Source organism: Phyllobates terribilis, unplaced genomic scaffold, assembly GCF_046119375.1.
Source record: "Phyllobates terribilis strain yellow unplaced genomic scaffold, ASM4611937v1 Scaffold_8__6_contigs__length_399053987, whole genome shotgun sequence".
Taxonomy (NCBI): domain Eukaryota; kingdom Metazoa; phylum Chordata; class Amphibia; order Anura; family Dendrobatidae; genus Phyllobates; species Phyllobates terribilis.
This window is the reverse complement of record NW_027362768.1, coordinates 133,269,416-133,290,275: the sequence shown is the minus strand read 5'-3', so window position 1 is coordinate 133,290,275 and position 20,860 is coordinate 133,269,416. Positions and strand designations below refer to the sequence as shown.

The following is a 20,860-nucleotide window of genomic DNA, read 5'->3' as shown; positions in this document are numbered from 1 at the left end:
CTCCTCTGGATCATCCAAATGGTCATTGTTGAACTTCAAACGGGCCTGGACATGTCCTGGCGTGAGCAGGGGGACCTTGCGTGCCCTGCAGGATTTTAATCCATGACGGCATAGTGTGTTACTAACGGTAATGCTTGAGACTGTGGTCCCAGCTCTCTTCAGGTCATTGACCAGGTCCTCCTATGTAGTTCTGGGCTGATTCCTGACCTGTCTCAGAATCATCCTTACCCCACGAGGCGAGATCTTGCATCGAGCCCCAGACCAAGGAAGATTGACATTCATCTTGTGTTTCTTCCATTTTCTAATAATTGTGTCAACAGTTGTTGCGTTCTCACCAAGCTGCTTGCCTATTGTCCTGTAGCCCATCTCAGCCCTGTGCAGGTCTACAATTGTGTCCCTGGTGTTTTGGTGTTTTTAGACAGCTCTTTGGTCTTGGTCATGGTGGAGAGGTTGGTGTGTGATTGAGTGTGTGGACAGGTGTCTTTTATACAGGTAATGAGTTCAAACAGGTACAATTAATACAGGTACTGAGTGCAAAGTAGGAGGGCTTCTTAAAGAAAAACTAACAGGTCTGTGAGAGCCAGAATTCTTGCTGGTTGGTAGGTGTTCAAATACTTATTTCATGCAATAAAACGCAATTTAATTATTTAAAAATCATTTAATGTGATTTTCTGTTTTTTTATTTTCGATTATGTCTCTCACAGTTAAAGTGTACCTATGAAAAAAATTAGAGATCTCTCTATTCTTTTTAGCATAGGAAAACGTGCAAAATTGGCAGTGTATCAAATACATATTTTCTCCACTGTAATTTAATGGAGGCTAAACTGAAAAAATTTTATTGGCAAAACACTGAAAAGTCAAATTTTGCAACATTTTTTTATCACATAGGTGTTATTTGGTTCAGGTTTCTTTCAACCATGTTGGGATGTATTCGTTTTTCAAATTTATTTTACATGAATATACTTAGATTTCTAAAATGATGCTGCTAGTTCTACTTGTAATGACATCAAGGCATCTAATTATGGCCTAAAACTGTGGCATTGTAACACAGGGTCAAGTTATAATAATTACAATATTAATACATCATGTCACAAGGGACCGGACATCAGAACAAAGAGATTTTACATTCTGTAAGTATACTTCAAACACTTTTTTTTCTGATATTCTCAAAGTAAAAGTGTACACCATTTTAGAACCTTACAGTGGTGGTTTTATCTACTTGGTAGATCTTGCCGTTTACAGCAATAATACCCCTAAAAAAGGTCTTTGAGGACATGCAAGTCAAAAATAGAGGACCTAGATATGTCCCACATTTTAAACAGTGGACTTTTCATCTATCTTTCTCAGGGTCTTTTTGCAGTTCAATGCGCAATGAATCATCTGTTCATAATAACCACTTAAGTTGACAAACATGACTGTACTCAACTTCCCTGGATCAACCAGCGAGTCTCTGCTACCGCTCCCGGTGTCTGGAATCGGTTGTGGCAGTGAAATCACATCGACAGTTAATCAGTGAGCTCAGCAGCTCTGAAGTAATTGGCTGCCGCGCTGTAGACCTGACTGATATCAATGCTACTGCCAAAGCCACACACCAGGAACAACGAAAGAGACTTGCCAGTGGACCCAGGGAAGGTGAGTAAAATGTAGTTAGTTGTTTTTTAACAAACTGCAGCCGGTGTCTAACATTATCTAAAAGGGGACAATCCCAATTCTACTCATGTAACATTCAAGTATTATTGTTACATGCACGCTGCCTAAGTTCAGATAGGGACGAGACCGGTTACATAAATTTCTTGGAATCCTGGGGGAACCGTTACTTAGGGCGACCATAGGCTGCAGCTTCTCTCAGGCACACGATAGATTCAGTTGCTGACCAGACACATCTGAAAAGAGTCTTCATAAACGGTAGAACAGTAACATTCAATGAGGCACGGCCAGTGCAATGCAAATGTCTCTTTGAGCAACAGGCTCCAGTAATAACAGTACAGTCTCCTTTGCAGCACAGCAGTACACAGTCTACTATCTGGTAGCACAGTACAGCACAGTTTTAATGCATACACAACCACAGGCACAAGGACTCAATAGTACACAGCATTCTTTATCCTTCGTGGAGATGGAGGGGGGGAGGTGTGATGAGGGAGATGATCTCTATGACAGGCTTCCTTCCAGTCCTTATCTTCCTGGCCAATAATACTCCACACTGTTAGCTCAGGGAGTCTAACTGACCATTGTTTAGTTTGCCCCCTGACCTGAATTCTGATCCCTTGATCAGAGATATTAGGGAGTTGCACAAAGTTCCCCTTTTACAAGCTAAAAAATTTGATATTAAACTTACATGGCAGCATGGATTTTAATTTATTGTCTGTTGTCTTGCAAATTGGTCAGCAACAGTAATGAACTCATGGTAACAATTTGCTAATGGACAGATTTAATATTATAGAGCGTCATTTAGCTCTAGTCAATGCAGCTTTAACTGTTGGAACTTATATCTCATTTCAGCCTTCTTTGCCTTATACAGTATGTGGAAAATGTGACTCCATAATATTCTCTTCACCCAAACACTTACAAGGCAAATTTTCAAAGATTCGCTAATTTGTAGTCAGCATACAGGCTATTACTTTCTAATAATTGTGTGCATATTATATTTTTCTCATTTTTCTCATCAGTCACACTATGGAATGGTAGTTTGAGTTTGATGCAATTTGTTTAAATTCAAACACATTTACATAAATTTACAGTATATCAACACCCTGCTCCCAAAAATTGTGCCATTACATAATAAAATTGGTGCAAGTTTCTTTCTATGTCACATACTGTGGATCATCAGATTATCAAACTATACATGGTATAGAATAATGCATTTTATGAAAAATTTTGGTTAATAGAATTGTCCAATGAGATTCTTGCAATATTTATTATATTGTTTTATGATATCCCACTTACTGAATTACTTTTGCACACAAAATATTTGTACAATACCTGGAGGTCTTTGTGTTACTTCTTTTGTTTGTCCCAGAGTCACTGGAACACTGCAAAATAAAAGTGAATATATATTATTTTTTAAAAATGTCAAGTAATTAACTGTATCAAAAATTAATGTAGCGAGTGTGTAAGGATTCTTACTTTGCAGAGGATCCTGTTATGTCCCCGGCAGTTGTTGTAAAAGATGCTGTCACTGCAAGAAAAGTTGCATAAAGTCTCTTCACAAACTGAACAGTCAGATATTGAGCATGCAGGGAGTCTGGAGCAATGATCATCTAATCTTGATACTTTGCCTTCTTCATGTTTTAATAAAGGGAAAAATTTACATTATAGATCTCTATTTACCACATATACAGTTGGGAACATAAGTATTTGATACACTGCCGATTTTGCAAGTTTTTCCACCATCCAAGAATGGAGAGGTCTGTAATTTTTATCATAGGTACACTTCAGCTGTGAGACAGAAAATAAAAAAAATCCAGAAAATCATATTGTATGACTTTTACATAATTAAGTCGCATTTTATTGCATGAAATAAGTATTTGATACAATAAAAAAACAGAAGTTAATATTTGGTACAGAAACCTTTGTTTGCAATTACAAAGGTCAAACGTTTCCTGTAGTTCTTGACCAAGTTTGCACACAGTGCAGCAGGGATTTTGGCCCACTCCTCCATACAGATCTTCTCCAGATCTTTCCAGTTTTGGGGCTGTCACTGGGCAACATTGAGTTTCAGCTCCCTCCAAAGATTTTCTACTGGGTTCAGGTCTGGAGACTGGCTAGACTGGCAAAGGTCCCCTTTGAAGAAAAGCACCCCCAAAGTATGATGTTTCCCCCATCATGCTTCACGGTTGGGACAGTGTTCTTGGGGTTGTACTTATCCTTCTTCTTCCTCCAAACACGGCGAGTGGAGTTGATACCAAAAAGTTCTATTTTGGTCTCATCTGACCACATAACCTTCTCATATGCCTCCTCTGGATCATCCAAATGGTCATTGTTGAACTTCAAACGGGCCTGGACATGTCCTGGCGTGAGCAGGGGGACCTTGCGTGCCCTGCAGGATTTTAATCCATGACGGCATAGTGCTACTAACGGTAATGCTTGAGACTGTGGTCCCAGCTCTCTTCAGGTCATTGACCAGGTCCGCCCATGTAGTTCTGGGCTGATTCCTGACCTGTCTCAGAATCATCCTTACCCCACGAGGTGAGATCTTGCATCGAGCCCCAGACCAAGGAAGATTGACATTCATCTTGTGTTTCTTCTATTTTCTAATAATTGTGTCAACAGTTGTTGCGTTCTCACCAAGCTGCTTGCCTATTGTCCTGTAGCCCATCTCAGCCCTGTGCAGGTCTACAATTTTGTCCCTGGTGTTTTGGTGTTTTTAGACAGCTCTTTGGTCTTGGTCATGGTGGAGAGGCTGGTGTGTGATTGAGTGTGTGGACAGGTGTCTTTTATACAGGTAATGAGTTCAAACAGGTACAATTAATACAGGTAATGAGTGCAAAGTAGGAAGGCTTCTTAAAGAAAAACTAACAGGTCTGTGAGAGCCAGAATTCTTGCTGGTTGGTAGGTGTTCAAATACTTATTTCATGCAATAAAACGCAATTTAATTATTTAAAAATCATTTAATGTGATTTTCTGTTTTTTTATTTTCGATTCTGTCTCTCACAGTTGAAGTGTACCTATGAAAAAAATTAGAGATCTCTTTATTCTTTTTAGCATGGGAAAACGTGCAAAATTGACAGTGTATCAAATACATATTTTCTCCACTGTAATTTAATGGAGGTTAAACTGAAAAAATTTTATTGGCAAAACACTGAAAAGTCAAATTTTGCAACTTTTTTTTTATCACATAGGTGTTATTTGGTTCAGGTTTCTTTCAACCATGTTGGGATGTATTCGTTTTTCAAATTTATTTTACATGATAGAAGAATGCATATGATACCAATATTGTGCAACATTTCGTTTGATTTCATTTCCTACAAAGTATCTCTTGAACAAGAAATATACGTACAGTACCTGGAGGTGTTTGTGTTATTTCTCTTGTTGGTTCCGGAGTCACTGGACTTGTTGAAGCAACAAATATAAAAGATCCAGGAAATGATCCATAGTTTTTGGTTTTGATCCCATTTCTTGTAGATCCATTGTAACTGGCCTGACCTGGTGTCTTCTGAACTGACACCTGTCCTCCTTCATTGGGTATTTTTCCAGCATGGATAGCTGCTCGACATATAGAGGAATCCTAAAAGATTTTATAGATACAATAGTTGATGACCTTTTTTTATCCTGCTTGATCACAGTTAAAACTTTTGGTTTCATCTTACATCTGTATAAACATCAGTTCCCCAAACAGATCTTCCACTGGTAGAACAGTCAGCGGGACAGAAAACACTGCAAAATAAATATAGATCATTTTAGAAAAAAAAAATACAAACGTAGTGTGACAGTGTCACTGGTTTTATATGTGAGGGGAGGTATGTGTCACTCAGGATGCTCTCCTGTGTGAGCTAAGACCTACTTTATTTTTCTGCCAGCGTGTTATATGCTAGTAGGCTTACTCTGTTAAAGGGTTTGCGGTTTTATGGGAATGGCAAAGAGGGCGGGACGCCATTCCCCCTACCTCCCCTCAGGGTGTGGCTGAGCAATGTGTAAAAGCTCAGTCCCTTTTTTTTTCTCTGGAGTGTGGTCTGGAGAGGGAAGTCTCCAGACAGTACTGTGGAAGCTGCAGAGCTTTTCACATGGACTTTAACAGTGCAGTTTATGCTACCGAGAGCGGGTGGAACCCGCTCATCTATGGACTGAGTTATACTTTGTTTTTGTTTTTTTTCGTTTAACCCAGAGGGGTCATGTTTGTTTTTCCTGTGAAACCTGCATGAGTTTATGGCTGATAATAAACCAGCAGAAAGGAAACCTGAGAACGTGTGTCCTGTGTCTGCCTCCAGGAGAGCCGAGCGAGTCGTCTTGCCACAGTTGGTGTGAGAGTGCGTGCAGGATTCCAGGAACACGTGTACCTGCTACAAAGACCGGTGGATGTCCTGGGTGAAGGCCGCCAGCCAGCCAAGGAAGTCCAGCAGCATGGAGGAGCTCGTTAAGCACCTGGTCCAGGCCCAGCAGAGCATGCAGCAGCAACACCTGCAGGCCCAGCAGAGCATGAAGCAGCAGCACCAGGAGAGTATGCAGCAGGCCCAGCGGAGCATGCAGCAGCAGCACCAGGAGACGACCAAACTGTTGCTTCAGCAGATCCAGTTGCAGCAAAAGTCACAGCAGCAGCACCAGCAGGAGGCGCAGCAGCACCAGCAGGAGGCGCAACAGCAGATACAGCTTTTGGCGGACGCCATCCAGAGCAGGGCAGCCACCCCACCCCCAGGGCCGACAGATGATTCTCACGTCAGGAAGGCGGTAAGGCGGGCCATGCAGAAGATGACCCCTGGGGATGATGTAGAAGCATTTCTGACTGTTTTTGAGAGGGTGGCTGATCGTGAGAGACTTCCTCCAGCACAGTGGGCAGAGGTTCTGGCGCCATATTTATCGGGTGAACCCCAGAAGGCGTATTTTGACTTGGCGCTGCAAGATGCTAAGGAATATGCCAAACTAAAGACAGAGATCTTAGCACGTCTAGGAGTAAATATGGCGGTAAGAGCCCAGCGAGTTCATCACTGGGCGTATGCTAGCAACAATCCCCCTCGCTCGCAGATGTTTGACCTCCTGCATCTTGTTCAGAAGTGGCTACAACCGGAGTCCTCCACTCCGGCCCAGATGGTTGAGCGTGTGGTGATTGACAGGTTCATGCATTCCCTTCCCAAGCCAGTACAGACCTGGGTTGCCCAGGGTGATCCCCAGAATGCAGATGACTTCATCGGCCTGATAGAGAGGTACCAGGTAGTCGAGAGATCTCTTGGGAAACCGGATGCAGTCACTTCTCCCTACTGGGATACCCAAAAGGGGGCGGGTTCACCACGGAAGGGGTCTAGAGCCACCACTGGGGGACGTCCCAATCCTACTGAAGGTGCCTTTAGAACAGTTGGTAAAGATATAGTTTGCTGGCGGTGTCACAACCCTGGACATGTAGTCGCCTGGTGTCAAATATCCCCTGAGCCCATGGACTGCAGCCTAGGCAGACGGGTCTCCTATTATGCCTATCCAGCCTGTAGCGTGGACTGTCAACCCGGCGAGGGGCCGCAGGCGTGTGCAGTGTCCATTAATGGAGTAAAAGTGCTTGGGCTGTTGGACTCCGGGAGTCTGGTGACCTTAATCAGAGCATCCCTTCCCCACCAGTTGATCCCTTCCAAAACCCTGGGTGTTCGGTGCATCCATGGTGACGCCAAGGACTATCCCGTGGCCACAGTAACAGTGGGGACAGACTATGGTGCCCAGTCCCATGAAGTCAGGGTAGTAAAGGACCTGATACATCCCGTCATATTGGGCCGCGATTTTTCCTTATTCTGGGACTTGTTGGAGAAGGGAACTGGACTAAGTAGTATCGGGAAAAGCCAGGTCCTTGAAGAAGAACCCCCGACGAAGTCTCAGATGGAGGAGTTCCCACTGTGTGTCCTTGTCGGGGATGAGGGTGAGACGGTGACCGAGGAGGCCGACCTCCCTGCGTTAGATATGTCCAAAGAGAACTTTGGGACTGCTCAAGTTCGAGACCTGACCTTAAAAGGGGCGTTTGACCAGGTTACTGTATGTAATGGGGTTGCCTAAGAGCCGGGGGCCGACACCAGATTCCTCCACTTTGCAGTGCAGGGGGAGTTGCTATATCGGGTGGCCAAACTGAGGGGCGGTGAGATAGTGGAACGGCTGTTAGTGCCGGGGCCATACAGACGGCGGGTGCTAGATATGGCCCATTCACATGTTCTGGGGGGACACCTAGGGGTCGAGAAAACTCAGGAGAGGATATTGAGAAGGTTTTATTGGCCAGGGTGTTATCGAGAAGTTCAAAACTATTGTAGTTCCTGCCCCACCTGCCAAATAACTGCTCCCTCCTCCCACTTCCGTAGCCCCTTAGCCCCACTACCTGTGATAGAGGTTCCCTTTGAGAGGATTGCCATGGACCTCGTGGGCCCCTTAGTTAAATCAGCTCGAGGCCACCAATATATCCTGGTCATCATGGACTATGCGACTCGGTATCCGGAAGCGGTTCCCCTAAGGAACATGTCCAGTAAAAGTATAGCCCGAGAGCTGGTCCATATTTTTGCTCGGACAGGTCTACCAAAAGAGATTCTGACAGACCAAAGAACCCCCTTCATGAGCAAGGTGATGAAGGAGCTTTGCAGAGTCCTTCAGATAACTCAGCTTCGGACCTCGGTTTATCATCCACAGACGGACGGCCTAGTGGAACGCTTCAACAAGACCTTAAAGGCGATGCTCAAGAAGGTCGTTGAAAAGGATGGGCGAGACTGGGACTACCTGCTCCCATTTCTGCTTTTCTCGGTCAGAGAAGTTCCTCAAGCCTCCACTGGCTTCTCTCCATTTGAGCTCCTATATGGGCGGCATCCAAGAGGTCTCCTAGACATCGCCAAGGAAACTTGGGAGGCTGAAGTCACACCACACCGGAGTATCATCGAACATGTCACCCAGTTACAGGAGAGAATGTCAAAGGTGATGCCCATCGTGAAGGAACACCTCCTCCAGGCGCAGGAAGCCCAGGCGAGGGTCTATAACCGGTCGGCGAGACTAAGACAGTTCCAGCCCGGGGACCGTGTTTTGGTGCTGATCCCTACCATCGAGAGCAAGTTCCTCGCCAAGTGGCAAGGTCCATACGAGGTGGTGGAGAAAATCAGCGAGGTTAATTATAAAGTCCACCAGCCTGGCCGAAGAAAGCCGCATCAAATATATCATGTAAATTTGCTCAAGCCGTGGCGGGACCGTGAACCCGTGGAAACTCCTTGCCTGGGAGCCGCACCAGAAGGCAAGGTGGAGGAGGTCACTATTGCAGAGACTCTATCATCGGCCCAGAAGCAACAGTGTCGAGAATTACTACAGCGGAATCGGGAGCTGTTCTCAGAGTTGCCGGGGTATACTCAAGTGGTAGAGCATGATGTGCTGACAGAGCCGCACGTACGAGTGAATCTGAAGCCGTATCGGATTCCGGAACCACGCCGGGAGGTGATCTCGGCCGAGGTGAAGAGGATGTTAGACCTCGGAGTAATAGAGGAGTCAAAGAGTGGGTGGTCGAGCCCAATCGTCCTCGTGCCGAAACCCAATGGAGAGTGGAGGTTTTGTAATGACTACCGCCGGCTGAATGAGGTATCCAAGTGTGACGGGTACCCAATGCCCCGCGTCGACGAACTCATCGAGAGGCTTGGACCGGCGAGGTACATCACCACTCTCGACCTGACGAAGGGCTACTGGCAGATCCCCATGTCCCAGATGGCTAAGGAGAAGACGGCTTTCTCAACACCTGATGGGTGTTTTCAATACACGCGGATGCCGTTCGGACTACAGGGGGCCCCAGCCACTTTCCAGAGGGCTATGGATCGGATCCTAGCCCCACATAAGAAGTATGCCGCAGCCTACCTCGACGACATTGTAGTCTTTAGCCCAGACTGGGCTAGTCACCTACCTAAACTACAGGCCGTTCTGGACGTGCTAAGGAAGGCAGGATTTACCATAAATCCAAGAAAGTGTGCCATCGGGAAGGAGGAGGCCAAGTACCAGGGCTATGTTGTTGGGAGAGGCGAAATAAAGCCGCAAATCAAGAAAGTGGAGGCAATTCAAACCTGGCCGCAACCACTCTCGAAGAAGCAGGTGAGAGCATTCCTAGGAATGGTAGGATACTACCGGCGGTTTATCCCGAATTTCGCTATGATTGCCGCGCCACTAACGGATCTTCTAAAAGGCACCAAATCAACCATGGTGAAATGGACGGAAGAAACGGAGACCGCGTTTCAACAGTTGAAGCCAACATTGTGCAAGCAGCCGGTCCTGGTCGCGCCAGACTTCAAGAAAGAATTTGTGGTCCAGATAGACGCTTCAGAGGTTGGTCTAGGGGCTGTACTCTCCCAAGAGATAAATGGGGAAGAACATCCCATTCTCTATCTAAGCCGAAAGCTGTCCTCCTGCGAGAAGAACTACGCAATAGTAGAGAAAGAGTGTTTAGCCATAAAATGGGCCGTGGATACACTGAAATATTACCTACTAGGCCGGAAGTTTAGATTAGTATCAGACCATGCCCCGTTGAGATGGTTGAGGGAGAAGAGGGGTAAAAATGCCAGGGTAACTAGATGGTTCCTAGGACTTCAAGAGTTTAACTTTCACGTGGAGCATAGGCCCGGGAAGTTACATGGGAATGCAGATGCCCTCTCTAGGATTCCCTGCCTGGTGTCAGAAGGTGCCCAAACCCCCGGCTTTGGGCAGAGGGGGGGAATATGTGACAGTGTCACTGGTTTTATATGTGAGGGGAGGTATGTGTCACTCAGGATGCTCTCCTGTGTGAACTAAGACCTACTTTATTTTTCTGCCAGCGGGTTATATGCTGGTAGGCTTACTCTGTTAAAGGGTGTGCGGTTTTATGGGAATGGCAAAGAGGGCGGGATGCCATTCCCCCTACCTCCCCTCAGGGTGTGGCTGAGCAATGTGCAAAAGCTCAGTCCCTTTTTTTTTCTCTGGAGTGTGGTCTGGAGAGGGAAGTCTCCAGACAGTATTGTGGAAGCTGCAGAGCTTTTCACATGGACTTTAGCAGTGCAGTTTATGCTACCGAGAGTGGGCGGAACCCGCTCATCTATGGACTGAGTTATACTTTGTTTTGTTTTTTTTTTGTTTAACCCATAGGTGTCATGTTTGTTTTTCCTGTGAAACCTGCATGAGTTTATGGCTGATAATAAACCAGCAGAAAGGAAACCTGAGAACGTGTGTCCTGAGTCTGCCTCCAGGAAAGCCGAGCGAGTCGTCTTGCCACAGTAGGTATACATAATTGTGGCTAGTGTGCAACAGCATTCACACATAAGAGTGGTGGTGTAAGTACAAAAATAGCTGGCCTATGTTTCAAACTCTATCCCTTGAAGAAAAAGAGAAGAAATCTTACTCTGCAGAAGATCCTGGTAAATCTCTTGCAGTTGTTGAACAAGATGCCGTCACTGCAAGGAAAGGAGGAGGTTGCATAAAGTCCTCTTTTCACAAACTGAACAGTCAGATATTGAGCATGCAGGGAGTCTGGAGCAATGATCATCTAATCTTGATACTTTGCCTTCTTCATGTTTTAATAAAGGGAAAAAATAAAATTATAGATCTCTATTTACCGCATATACAGTGGGGAAAATAAGTACTTGATACACTGCCGATTTTGCAAGTTTTCCCACCAACCAAGAATGCAAAGGTCTGTAATTTTTATCGTAGGTACACTTAAGCTGTGTGAGACAGAATATTAAAAAAAAATCCAGAAGATCACATTCTATGATTTTTACATAATTAAGTTGCATTTTATTGCATGAAATAAGTATTTTATACAATGAAAAACAGAACTTAATATTTGGTACAGAAACCTTTGCAATTACAAAGGTCAGATGTTTCCTGTAGATCTTGACCAAGTTTGCACACACTGCAGCAAGGATTTTGGCCCACTCCTCCATACATACGGTATCTTCTCCAGATCTTTCTGTTTCAGGGCTGTTGCTGGCCAACATTGAGTTTCTGCTCCCTCCAAAATTTTCTACTGGGCTCAGGTCTGGAGACTGGCTAGGCCACTCCAGGACCTTCAAATACTGCTTATGGAGCCACTCCTTAGTTGTCCTAGCTGTGCGTTTCGGGTCATTGTCATGCTGGAAGACCCAGCTACGACCCATCTTCAATGCTCTTACTGAGGGAAGGAGGTTGTTGGCCACAATTTTGTGATACATGACTCAGTCCATCCTCCCTTCAATACGGTGTAGTCCTCCTGTCCCCTTTGAAGAAAAGCACCCCCAAGGTGTGATGTTTCCACCATCATGCTTCACGGTTGGGATGATGTGCTTGGGGTTGTAGTCATCCTACTTCTTCCTCCAAACATGGCGAGTGGAGTTGATACCAAAAAGTTCTATTTTGGTCTCATCTGACCACATCACATTCTCCTATGCCTCCTCTGGATCATCCAGATGGTCATTGCCGAACTTGAAACAGGCTTGGACATGTCCTGCTGTGAGCAGTGAGACCTTGCAACCCCTTTAGGATTTTAATCCATGACGGCGTAGTGTGTTACTAACGGTAATGTTTGAGACTGTGGTCCCAGCTCTCTTCAGTTTATTGCCCAGGTCATGCCGTGTAGTTCTGGGCTGATTCCTCATGTGTCTCAGAATCATCTTTACTTCACGAGGCAAGATCTTTGATGGAGCCCCGGACCGAGGAAGATTGACAGTCATCTTGTGTTTCTTCCATTTTCTAAAAATTGTGCCAATAGTTGTTGCATTCTCACCAAGCTGCTTGCCTATTGTCCTGTAACCCATCCCATCCCTGTGCAGGTCTATAATTTTTTCCCTGGTGTTTTTAGTTAGCTCTTTGGTCTTGTCTATGGTGGAGAGGTTGGCGTGAGATTGATTGAGTGCGTGTGCAGGTGTCTTTTATATAGGTAACAAGTTTAAACAGGTGTATTTAATACAGGTAATGAGTGCAGAGTAGGAGGGCTTCTTAAAGAAAAACTAACAGGTCCGTGAAAGCCAGAATTCTTGCTGTTTGGTAGGTGCTCAAATACTTATTTCATGCAATAAAATGCAATTTAATTATTTAAAAATCATGCAATGTGATTTTCTGTTTTTTATTTTTACATTCTGTCTCACAGTTGAAGTGTACCTATGAAAAAAATTACAGACCTCTCCATTCTTTGTAGGATGGGAAAACTTGCAAAATTGGCAGTGTATCAAATACATATTTTCCCCACCGTAATTCAATGGAGGCTAAACTGAAAAATTTTTATTGGCAAAACACTGAAAAGTCAAATTTCGCATCATTTTTTTATCACATAGGTGTTATTTGTTTCAGGTTTCTTTCAACCATGTTGGGATGTATTCGTTTTTCAAATTTATTTTACATGATAGAAGAATGCACATGATACCAATATTGTGCAACATTTCGTTTGATTGCATTTCCTACAAAGTATCTCTTGAACAAGAAATATATGTACAGTACCTGGAGGTGTTTGTGTTATTTCTCTTGTTGGTTCCGGAGTCACTGGACTTGTTGAGACAACAAATATAAAAGATCCAGGAAATGATCCATAGTTTTTGGTTGTGATCCCATTTCTTGTAGATCCATTGTAACTGTCCTGACCTGGTGTCTTCTGAACTGAGACCTGTCCTCCTTCATTGGGTATTTTTCCAGCATGGATAGCTGCTCGACATATAGAGGAATCCTAAAAGATATTATAGATACAATAGTTGATGACCTTTTTTTATCCTGCTTGATTACAGTGTAAGTTAAAACTTTTGGTTTCATCTTACATCTGTATAAACATCGGTTCCCCAAACAGATCTTCTACTGGTAGAACAGTCAGCGGGACAGAAAACACTGCAAAATAAATAAAAATAATAATAAAAAAAAAAATACAAACGTAGGTATACATAATTGTGGCTAGTGTGCAACAGCATTCATACATAAGAGTGGTGGTGTAAGAACAAAAATAGCAGGCCTATGTTTTGAACTCTATCCGTTGAAGGAAAAGAGAAGAAATCTTACTCTGCAGAAGATCCTGGTAAATCTCTTGCAGTTGTCGAACAAGATGCCGTCACTGCAAGGAAAGGAGGAGGTTGCATAAAGTCCTCTTTTCACAAACTGAACAGTCAGATATTGAGCATGCAGGGAGTCAGGAGCAATGATCATCTAATCTTGATATTTTGCCTTCTTCATGTTTTAGTAAAGGAAAAAATGTAAATTATAGATCTCTATTTACTGCATATACTGCAGGGAAAATAAGTATTTGATACATGTTAAGGGGACGGTTGCAAACAACTTTGTTAATAATGGAAAGCAACCGAACCCGGGGTCCGCGAGGCAGCCTGGAAGACTGCAGCCGAACACCTTCCGAGTAAGAAGGTAAAACAACCAACTAATATATAAATCCCTCCAGTGTTACTGCACACCGGGACGGGAAAAAGGAATCGCACTATCTCCGTTAACTGCACGAGAGATGTGCGACAAATAATGTAGCCGTAGCCCTGTTAACTGCACAGAGGCTACGCAGCAGGCGCTAGGACGTTTGTGTGACTCACGCCGGCGTATACGTGCTCCCAGCCGGTGTGCTACCGGACTGCGGAGTAACTCTCCACATGGCTAAAAGGATGCCAGGAATACGGAGTCCGCAGTCTGCTCGGGGTGTATAGCGACCCCCTTGTCGGAGCCAGACTGTCAAACGGAACTACCTGCCTCCCTCCAGCTAAGACTGTCTATCCCCAGCTAAACCTGCCTGTCCAAAGCTAGAGCAGCAAGAGAGCACGTGGAGCCCAAACAGACAAGCGTCCACACAGTAACACAACCTTAGCTCAATGATCAGAGCACACCGCCATGTTTGTGGGCGGGCTATTTAAAGACTAAGCCCTGCCCACCGTCGCATTATTGGTCGCAGTACTGATGACGTCACCCGCGGCCAATCAGGCGGTGGCAGGTCACCGGATCAGCTGACACCAAACCACCAATCACGGTCCGCCATGTCACGGGCATGCTCAGTGCAGTGCATCCTGGACTTAGGCTGTAGTAGCCCTGTTCCCCTCCGCAACTTATGCTTAACACTACTAGGAACAAAGACCCCAGAGACAACTTGTACATCTCGTGCACCAGCTAGGTGTTGGGACCGACGGCGATGCTGAGCAGCATCTGCCCTGGCTGGACCAGAATGGAAGACCACAGAATCCACTGATGATTCTGAACCAATTTCAGATCCAGCAAATGCCTGACACCTAACATTATCCCCTGTTCTAATATCCCCCTCCACTTGACACTCATATTCCTCAATGAGCAGGGGAGCATGAAGGTGGTCTACTGGTTCCCAGGAACAATCCTCAGATCCATGGCCCCTCCAGTGTACTAGGTAATATCTTTTCCCACGAACCATCTTAGACCCCACGATCGCCTGTACCTCGAGATCATCACCCCTGGTGTCTGAAGCAGGTTGAGGTTCAGAGAATTTTGTCAGGCGAACCGGCTTAAGGAGCGACACATGAAAAGTGTCATAAATCTTCATGTGTCGTGGTAACTGTAAACAGTACACTACGGGGTTTATTTGGGCCAAAATTTTGAAAGGACCAATAAAACGGGGGGCAAACTTAGCAGATTCCCCGCGTTCTCTGATATTGCAAGCCACGAGCCATACCATGTCGCCCGGAGAGAATACGGGGGCTGGACGGCGATGAGTGTCAGCCGACTCTCTCATCCGATTCTTGGAGGCCAATATAGCATCCTGGGTATGGTCCCAAACCTCCCGCGCCTCCAGAGCCCAATCTCTGACCCCAGGTTCCACAGAGGAAACTGGCATAGGAACCGGGACACGCGGATGTTGGCCATTATTTAGTAGAAATGGAGTCTGACCTGTGGAATCCGCCACTGCGTTGTTTAGAGCAAACTCTGCCCAAGGAAGCAATATCGCCCAATCATTATGGTTGGCAGAAACGAAATGGCGCAAGAATGTCACAAGCATGTGGTTAGTGCGTTCCACCAGACCATTGGTCTCCGGGTGATAAGCAGTAGAAAGATTCAGTTCAATGCTAAGCAAATTACACAATTCTTTCCAGAACGGGGAGGAAAACTGTGGACCCCGATCACAGACAATCCTATCAGGCATTCCGTGGAGACGGAAAACGTGACGAACGAACAGTGATGACAGAACCCGGGAGGAAGGAACCCTAGGAAGAGGAACCAGGTGAACCTTCTTAGAAAAATGGTCAGAAACAATCCATATTGACGTGTTTCCCCGGGACTTAGGTAACTCGACAATGAAATCCATCCCAACCACCTCCCAAGGTGTATCCGTCACGGGTAATGGATGAAGAAGACCAGCCTTCCTCTGACGGGACAATTTATTTCTCGCACAGGAGACACACGCTTGAACATATTCCTTAACTTCCTGGGGCAACCGAGGCCACCAATACAACCGTTGGAGAAACTCCGTGTTACGTTTGACCCCATAATGACCTCTGATCTTAGAGGCATGTGCCCAGGAGAGCACCTCATTTTGTAAATTAGGAGGAACGAACATCCTCCCGGGGGGAACCTGACTTAGGGACACTGGAGCCACCGTCCGCATACTCTCCGGAAGAACGATAAGCCTGGGCTCGTCATCATCCTCAGCCGTATCCATGGACCGGGACAAAGCGTCCGCCCGAGGTTTCTTTTCCCCTTTTAAAAAGTGAATGGAGAAATTGAATCGGGAAAAGAAAAGAGACCACCTGGCCAGCCTCGGGTTAAGACGCTGCGCCGTCTGTAGGTACGAGAGGTTTTTATGATCAGAATATACCACGAAAGGATGTTTAGCTCCCTCCAAGAGGTACCTCCACTCCGAAAAAGCCATCTTAATAGCAAGTAATTCTTTGTCCCCAATCGTATAATTCCTCTCTGCTGGAGAGAAGGTATTGGAGAAGAAAAATCACAGTCTTGTCCGACCCTGTTCATTCTTTTGAGAGAGAACCGCTCCTGCTCCGACAGAGGAAGCGTCGACCTCCAGGAAGAATGGCTTGTCCACATCCGGGAGACGGAGAATGGGAGCTCTAGAAAAATAGGATTTAATCTCCCGGAACGCCTCGGATGTCTCCTTAGACCAATTCTTGGGATTGGCACGCTTCCTGGTTAATGCGGCCAAAGAAGCCACCAGTGTGGAAAAATGTGGTATGAACTGCCGGTAGTAGTTGATAAATCCCATGAAGCGTTGTACCGTGTTAAGGGAATGGGGCTCCTGCCAGTTCTGTACCGCCACCAATTTTTGTGGGTCCATGGCCAATCCCTTACTGGATATGATGTAGCCCAGGAACGGTAGAGACTCTCGTTCAAACTGGCATTTCTCCAGCTTACAATACAGAGAATTTGCACGCAAGCGTTCGAAAACTCTGCGAACATCCTCTCTGTGTGTGGAGAGGTCCGGGGAAAAAATAAGGATATCATCAAGATAGACTACCACGGATGATAGCAGCAAATCCCGAAAGATATCATTGCCAAAATCCTGAAAAACAGCAGGGGCATTGCATAACCCGAAGGGCATGACGAGGTACTCGTAATGACCATCACGAGTGTTAAAAGCTGTTTTCCACTCGTCACCTTCACAGATTCGCACAAGATTATATGCCCCTCGCAGGTCCAATTTTGTGAAGATGTTAGCTCCTCGCAACCTGTCAAACAATTCAGAAATAAGGGGCAGAGGGTATTTATTTTTGATGGTGATGGCATTTAATCCTCTGTAATCAATGCAGAGACGTAAATCACCCTCTTTCTTCTGGACGAAGAAAAACCCCGCTCCAGCAGGAGAGACCGATTTTCTGATAAACCCCTGGGCCAGGTTCTCTTTGATATAATCTGACATGGCCTGGGTCTCGGGGACAGACAGGGGATAAACCCTACCGCGAGGAGGCTCCGTGCCGGGGACCAAACCAATAGGACAGTCATACAGTCGGTGGGGAGGTAAAGTCACTGCAGCCTTTTTGGAAAAGACATCCGCAAAACTCTGCTATTGCACAGGAAGAGCGGATAAGTCGGTAGAAGGCTCTGAGACTACCCTCTGGGCGGCCGTAACCATACACTGAGAAACACAATTCTCACCCCAGGAAAAAATTCTCCCCGTATTCCAGTCAATGTGTGGAGTGTGACAACGTAGCCATGGAAGACCCAATAGCACCTCAACTAATCCACCGGGAATAATAAGGAAGGAGATAACCTCCCGGTGACCCAGAGGAAACGAAATGGAGAGTGATTTGCGTGTCCAGAAGTGAACCGTTGACCACCCTAATGTTTATTGGTTTTGGCAGTAACTCCATAGGAATGGCGTGCTTCTGGGAAAACGTTGATGACAAAAAATTGCCATCGACGCCAGTATCCACCCACGCCCTGGCAGTAACCGTGGTTGTTCCGAAAAGCAACGTCACCTCATACAATAATTTGGAGGAAGAAGCCCCAGAATCTTATACACTTCCTCCAATGGTGGTTAGACACCTTTGTTTCCCGACCGCTTGGAACCCTTATTAATTGGGTACTCCAAGACATGTGCAGGTCGGAAACGAGGGGACTTAGACTTAGTCCGTGATATATCCATAGCCTCAGACTCCGGGTCGGGAGCCGCGGGTTTCAAAATAGGTCTAGAAAATGAAGGTGCCAACAGAAACCGAGGTCTGGAGACCTCCAGCTCTAACTTGCGTTCTGCATGACGCAAATCTATTCGGTTAGCGAGAGTGATTAACTCTTCCAGAGAGGTTGGAATCTCTCTGGTAGCTAGAGCATCTTTAATATGCCCAGCCAGACCCTTCCAGAACACCGAGATTAGCGACCGCTCAGCCCAATCCAGCTCAGCCGCTGAGTTTCTGAACTCGATGGCATAGTGGATGGCGGTGGCCGAATCCTGGACCAATGCTAGAAGCTTAAGAGCCGTATCATGCGTGACCTGAGGGCCTAGGAAAATACTCTTTAGGGCTCTAAGAAAGAGACCCGCATTAGCCACTACCGGGTCATTCCGCTCCCACAGAGGGGTAGCCCACTCCAAAGCTCTGTGGGAGAGTAACGAGATGACAAAATCCACTTTGGCCCTTTCGGAGGGGAACCGCGCCTCCATCATCTCTAACTGAATGAAGCACAGATTAATAAAACCTCTGCAGGATCTGCTGTCGCCAGAAAATTTTTCCGGGAGAGCAAAACGGGGTAATGGAGCAATAGCAGCTGCCGCAGCATTCACCGCAGCCGTGTTAACTAGATTAGCAGCCTGTGAGCTGCCTGGGTAGCTACTGCAGTGATATCAGTGACCGGGGCAGTTTGTTCCAGAATCCTAAGTCTGGCCTCAAGTTGCTGTATATAGCGCTGCAGTTGCTGGTTATCAGCCATGTTCGGCTAGACCCTGGTGCTCTGATACTGTTAAGGGGACGGTTGCAAACAACTTTATTAATAATGGAAAGCAACCGAACCCGGGGTCCGCGATGCAGCCTGGAAGACGGCGGCCGAACACCTTTCGGGTAAGAAGGTAAAACAACCAACTAATATATAAATCCCTCTAGTGTTACTGCACACCGGGACGGGAAAAGGGATTCGCACTATCTCCGTTAACTGCACGAGAGATGTGCGACAAATAATGTAGCCATAGCCCTGTTAACTGCACAGAGGCTACGCAGCAGGCGCTAGGACATGTGTGTGATTCATGCCGGCGTATACGTACTCCCAGCCGGTGTGCTACCGGACTGCGGAGTAACTCTCTACGTGGCTAACAGTCGGTGCCAGGAATACGGAGTCCGCAGTCAGCTCGGGGTGTATAGCGACCCCCTTGTCGGAGCCAGACTGTCAAACGGAACTACCTGCCTCCATCCATCTAAGACTGCCTGTCCGAAGCTAGAGCAGCAAGAGAGCACGTGGAGCTCAAACAGAAAGCGTCCACACAGTAACACAACCTTAGCTCAATGATCAGAGCGCACCGCCATGTTTGTGGGCGGGCTATTTAAAGACTAAGCCCTGCCCACCGTCGCATTATTGGTCGCACTACTGATGACGTCACCCGCGGCCAATCAGGCGGTGGCAGGTCAGCTGACACCAAACCACCAATCACGGTCCGCCATGTCACGGGCATGCTCAGTGCAGTGCATCCTGGACTTAGGCTGTAGTAGCCCTGTTCCCCTCCGCAATCTATGCTTAACACTACTAGGAACAAAGACCCCAAAAACAACTTGTACATCTCGTGCACCAGCTAGGCGTTGGGACTGACGGCGATGCTGAGCAGCATCTGCCCTGGCTGGAACTGAATGGGAGACCACAGAATCCATTGATGATTCTGAACCAATTTCAGATCCAGCAAACCCCCGACGCCTAACAATACACTACCGGTTTTACAATTTTCCCACTATCCAAGAATGGAGAGGTCTGGAATTTTTATCGTAGGTACACTTAAGCTGTGAGAGACAGAATATTAAAAAAAAATCCAGAAGATCACATTCTATGATTTTTACATAATTAAGTTGCATTTTATTGCATGAAATAAGTATTGGATACAATAGAAAAACAGAACTTAATATTTGGTGCAGAAACCTTTGTTTGCAATTACAAAGGTCAGATGTTTCCTGTAGATCTTGACCAAGTTTGCACACACTGCAGCAAGGATTTTGGCCCACTCCTCCATACATACGGTATCTTCTCCAGATCTCTCCGGTTTCAGGGCTGTTGCTGGCCAGCATTGAGTTTCAGCTCCCTCCAAAGATTTTCTACTGGGTTCAGGTCTGGAGACTGGCTAGGCCACTCCAGGACCTTCAAATATTTCTTATGGAGCCACTCCTTAGTTGTCCTGGCTGTGTGTTTTGGGTCATTGTCATGCTGGAAGACCCAGCCACGACCCATCTTCAATGCTCTTACTGAGGAAAGGAGGTTGTTGGCCAAAATCTTGCGATACATGACTCAGTCCATCCTCCCTTCAATACGGTGCAGTCCTCCTGTCCCCTTTGATGAAAAGCACCCCTAAGGTATGATGTTTCCCCCATCATGCATCACGTTTGGGATGATGTGCTTGGGGATGTACTGATCCCACTTCTTCCTCCAAACATGGCGAGTGGAGTTGATACCAAAAAGTTCTATTTTGGTCTCATCTGACCACATCACCCTCTCCTATGCCTCCTCTGGATCATCCAGATGGTCATTGTCGAACTTGAAACAGGCTTGGACATGTCCTGGCGTGAGCAGTGGGACCTTGAATGCCCTTTAAGATTTTAATCCATGACGGCGTAGTGTGTTACTAACGGTAATGTTTGAGACT

General features: G+C 46.0%; 1 protein-coding gene across 2 annotated transcripts in view; it reads right to left on the bottom strand.

Moving 5' to 3' along the window:
• The window catches only part of LOC141156855 (uncharacterized), a 113,074-nt gene that overhangs the window by 18,151 nt on the left and 74,063 nt on the right, over positions 1 to 20,860 (bottom strand). Inside the window, exons 15-22 of one of the 2 annotated variants that reach the window (XM_073643308.1) lie at positions 13,624 to 13,675; positions 13,389 to 13,455; positions 13,078 to 13,300; positions 11,006 to 11,057; positions 5,307 to 5,373; positions 5,002 to 5,224; positions 3,124 to 3,175; positions 2,980 to 3,029 (exon numbers count right to left, since the gene is read on the bottom strand). In XM_073643308.1, the coding sequence (XP_073499409.1) occupies positions 2,980 to 3,029; positions 3,124 to 3,175; positions 5,002 to 5,224; positions 5,307 to 5,373; positions 11,006 to 11,057; positions 13,078 to 13,300; positions 13,389 to 13,455; positions 13,624 to 13,675 (786 nt within the window). Of the gene's footprint in view, positions 1 to 2,979; positions 3,030 to 3,123; positions 3,279 to 5,001; positions 5,225 to 5,306; positions 5,374 to 11,005; positions 11,058 to 13,077; positions 13,301 to 13,388; positions 13,456 to 13,623; positions 13,676 to 20,860 lie in introns of both variants that reach the window. The other variant, XM_073643309.1, reaches the window with a different exon arrangement.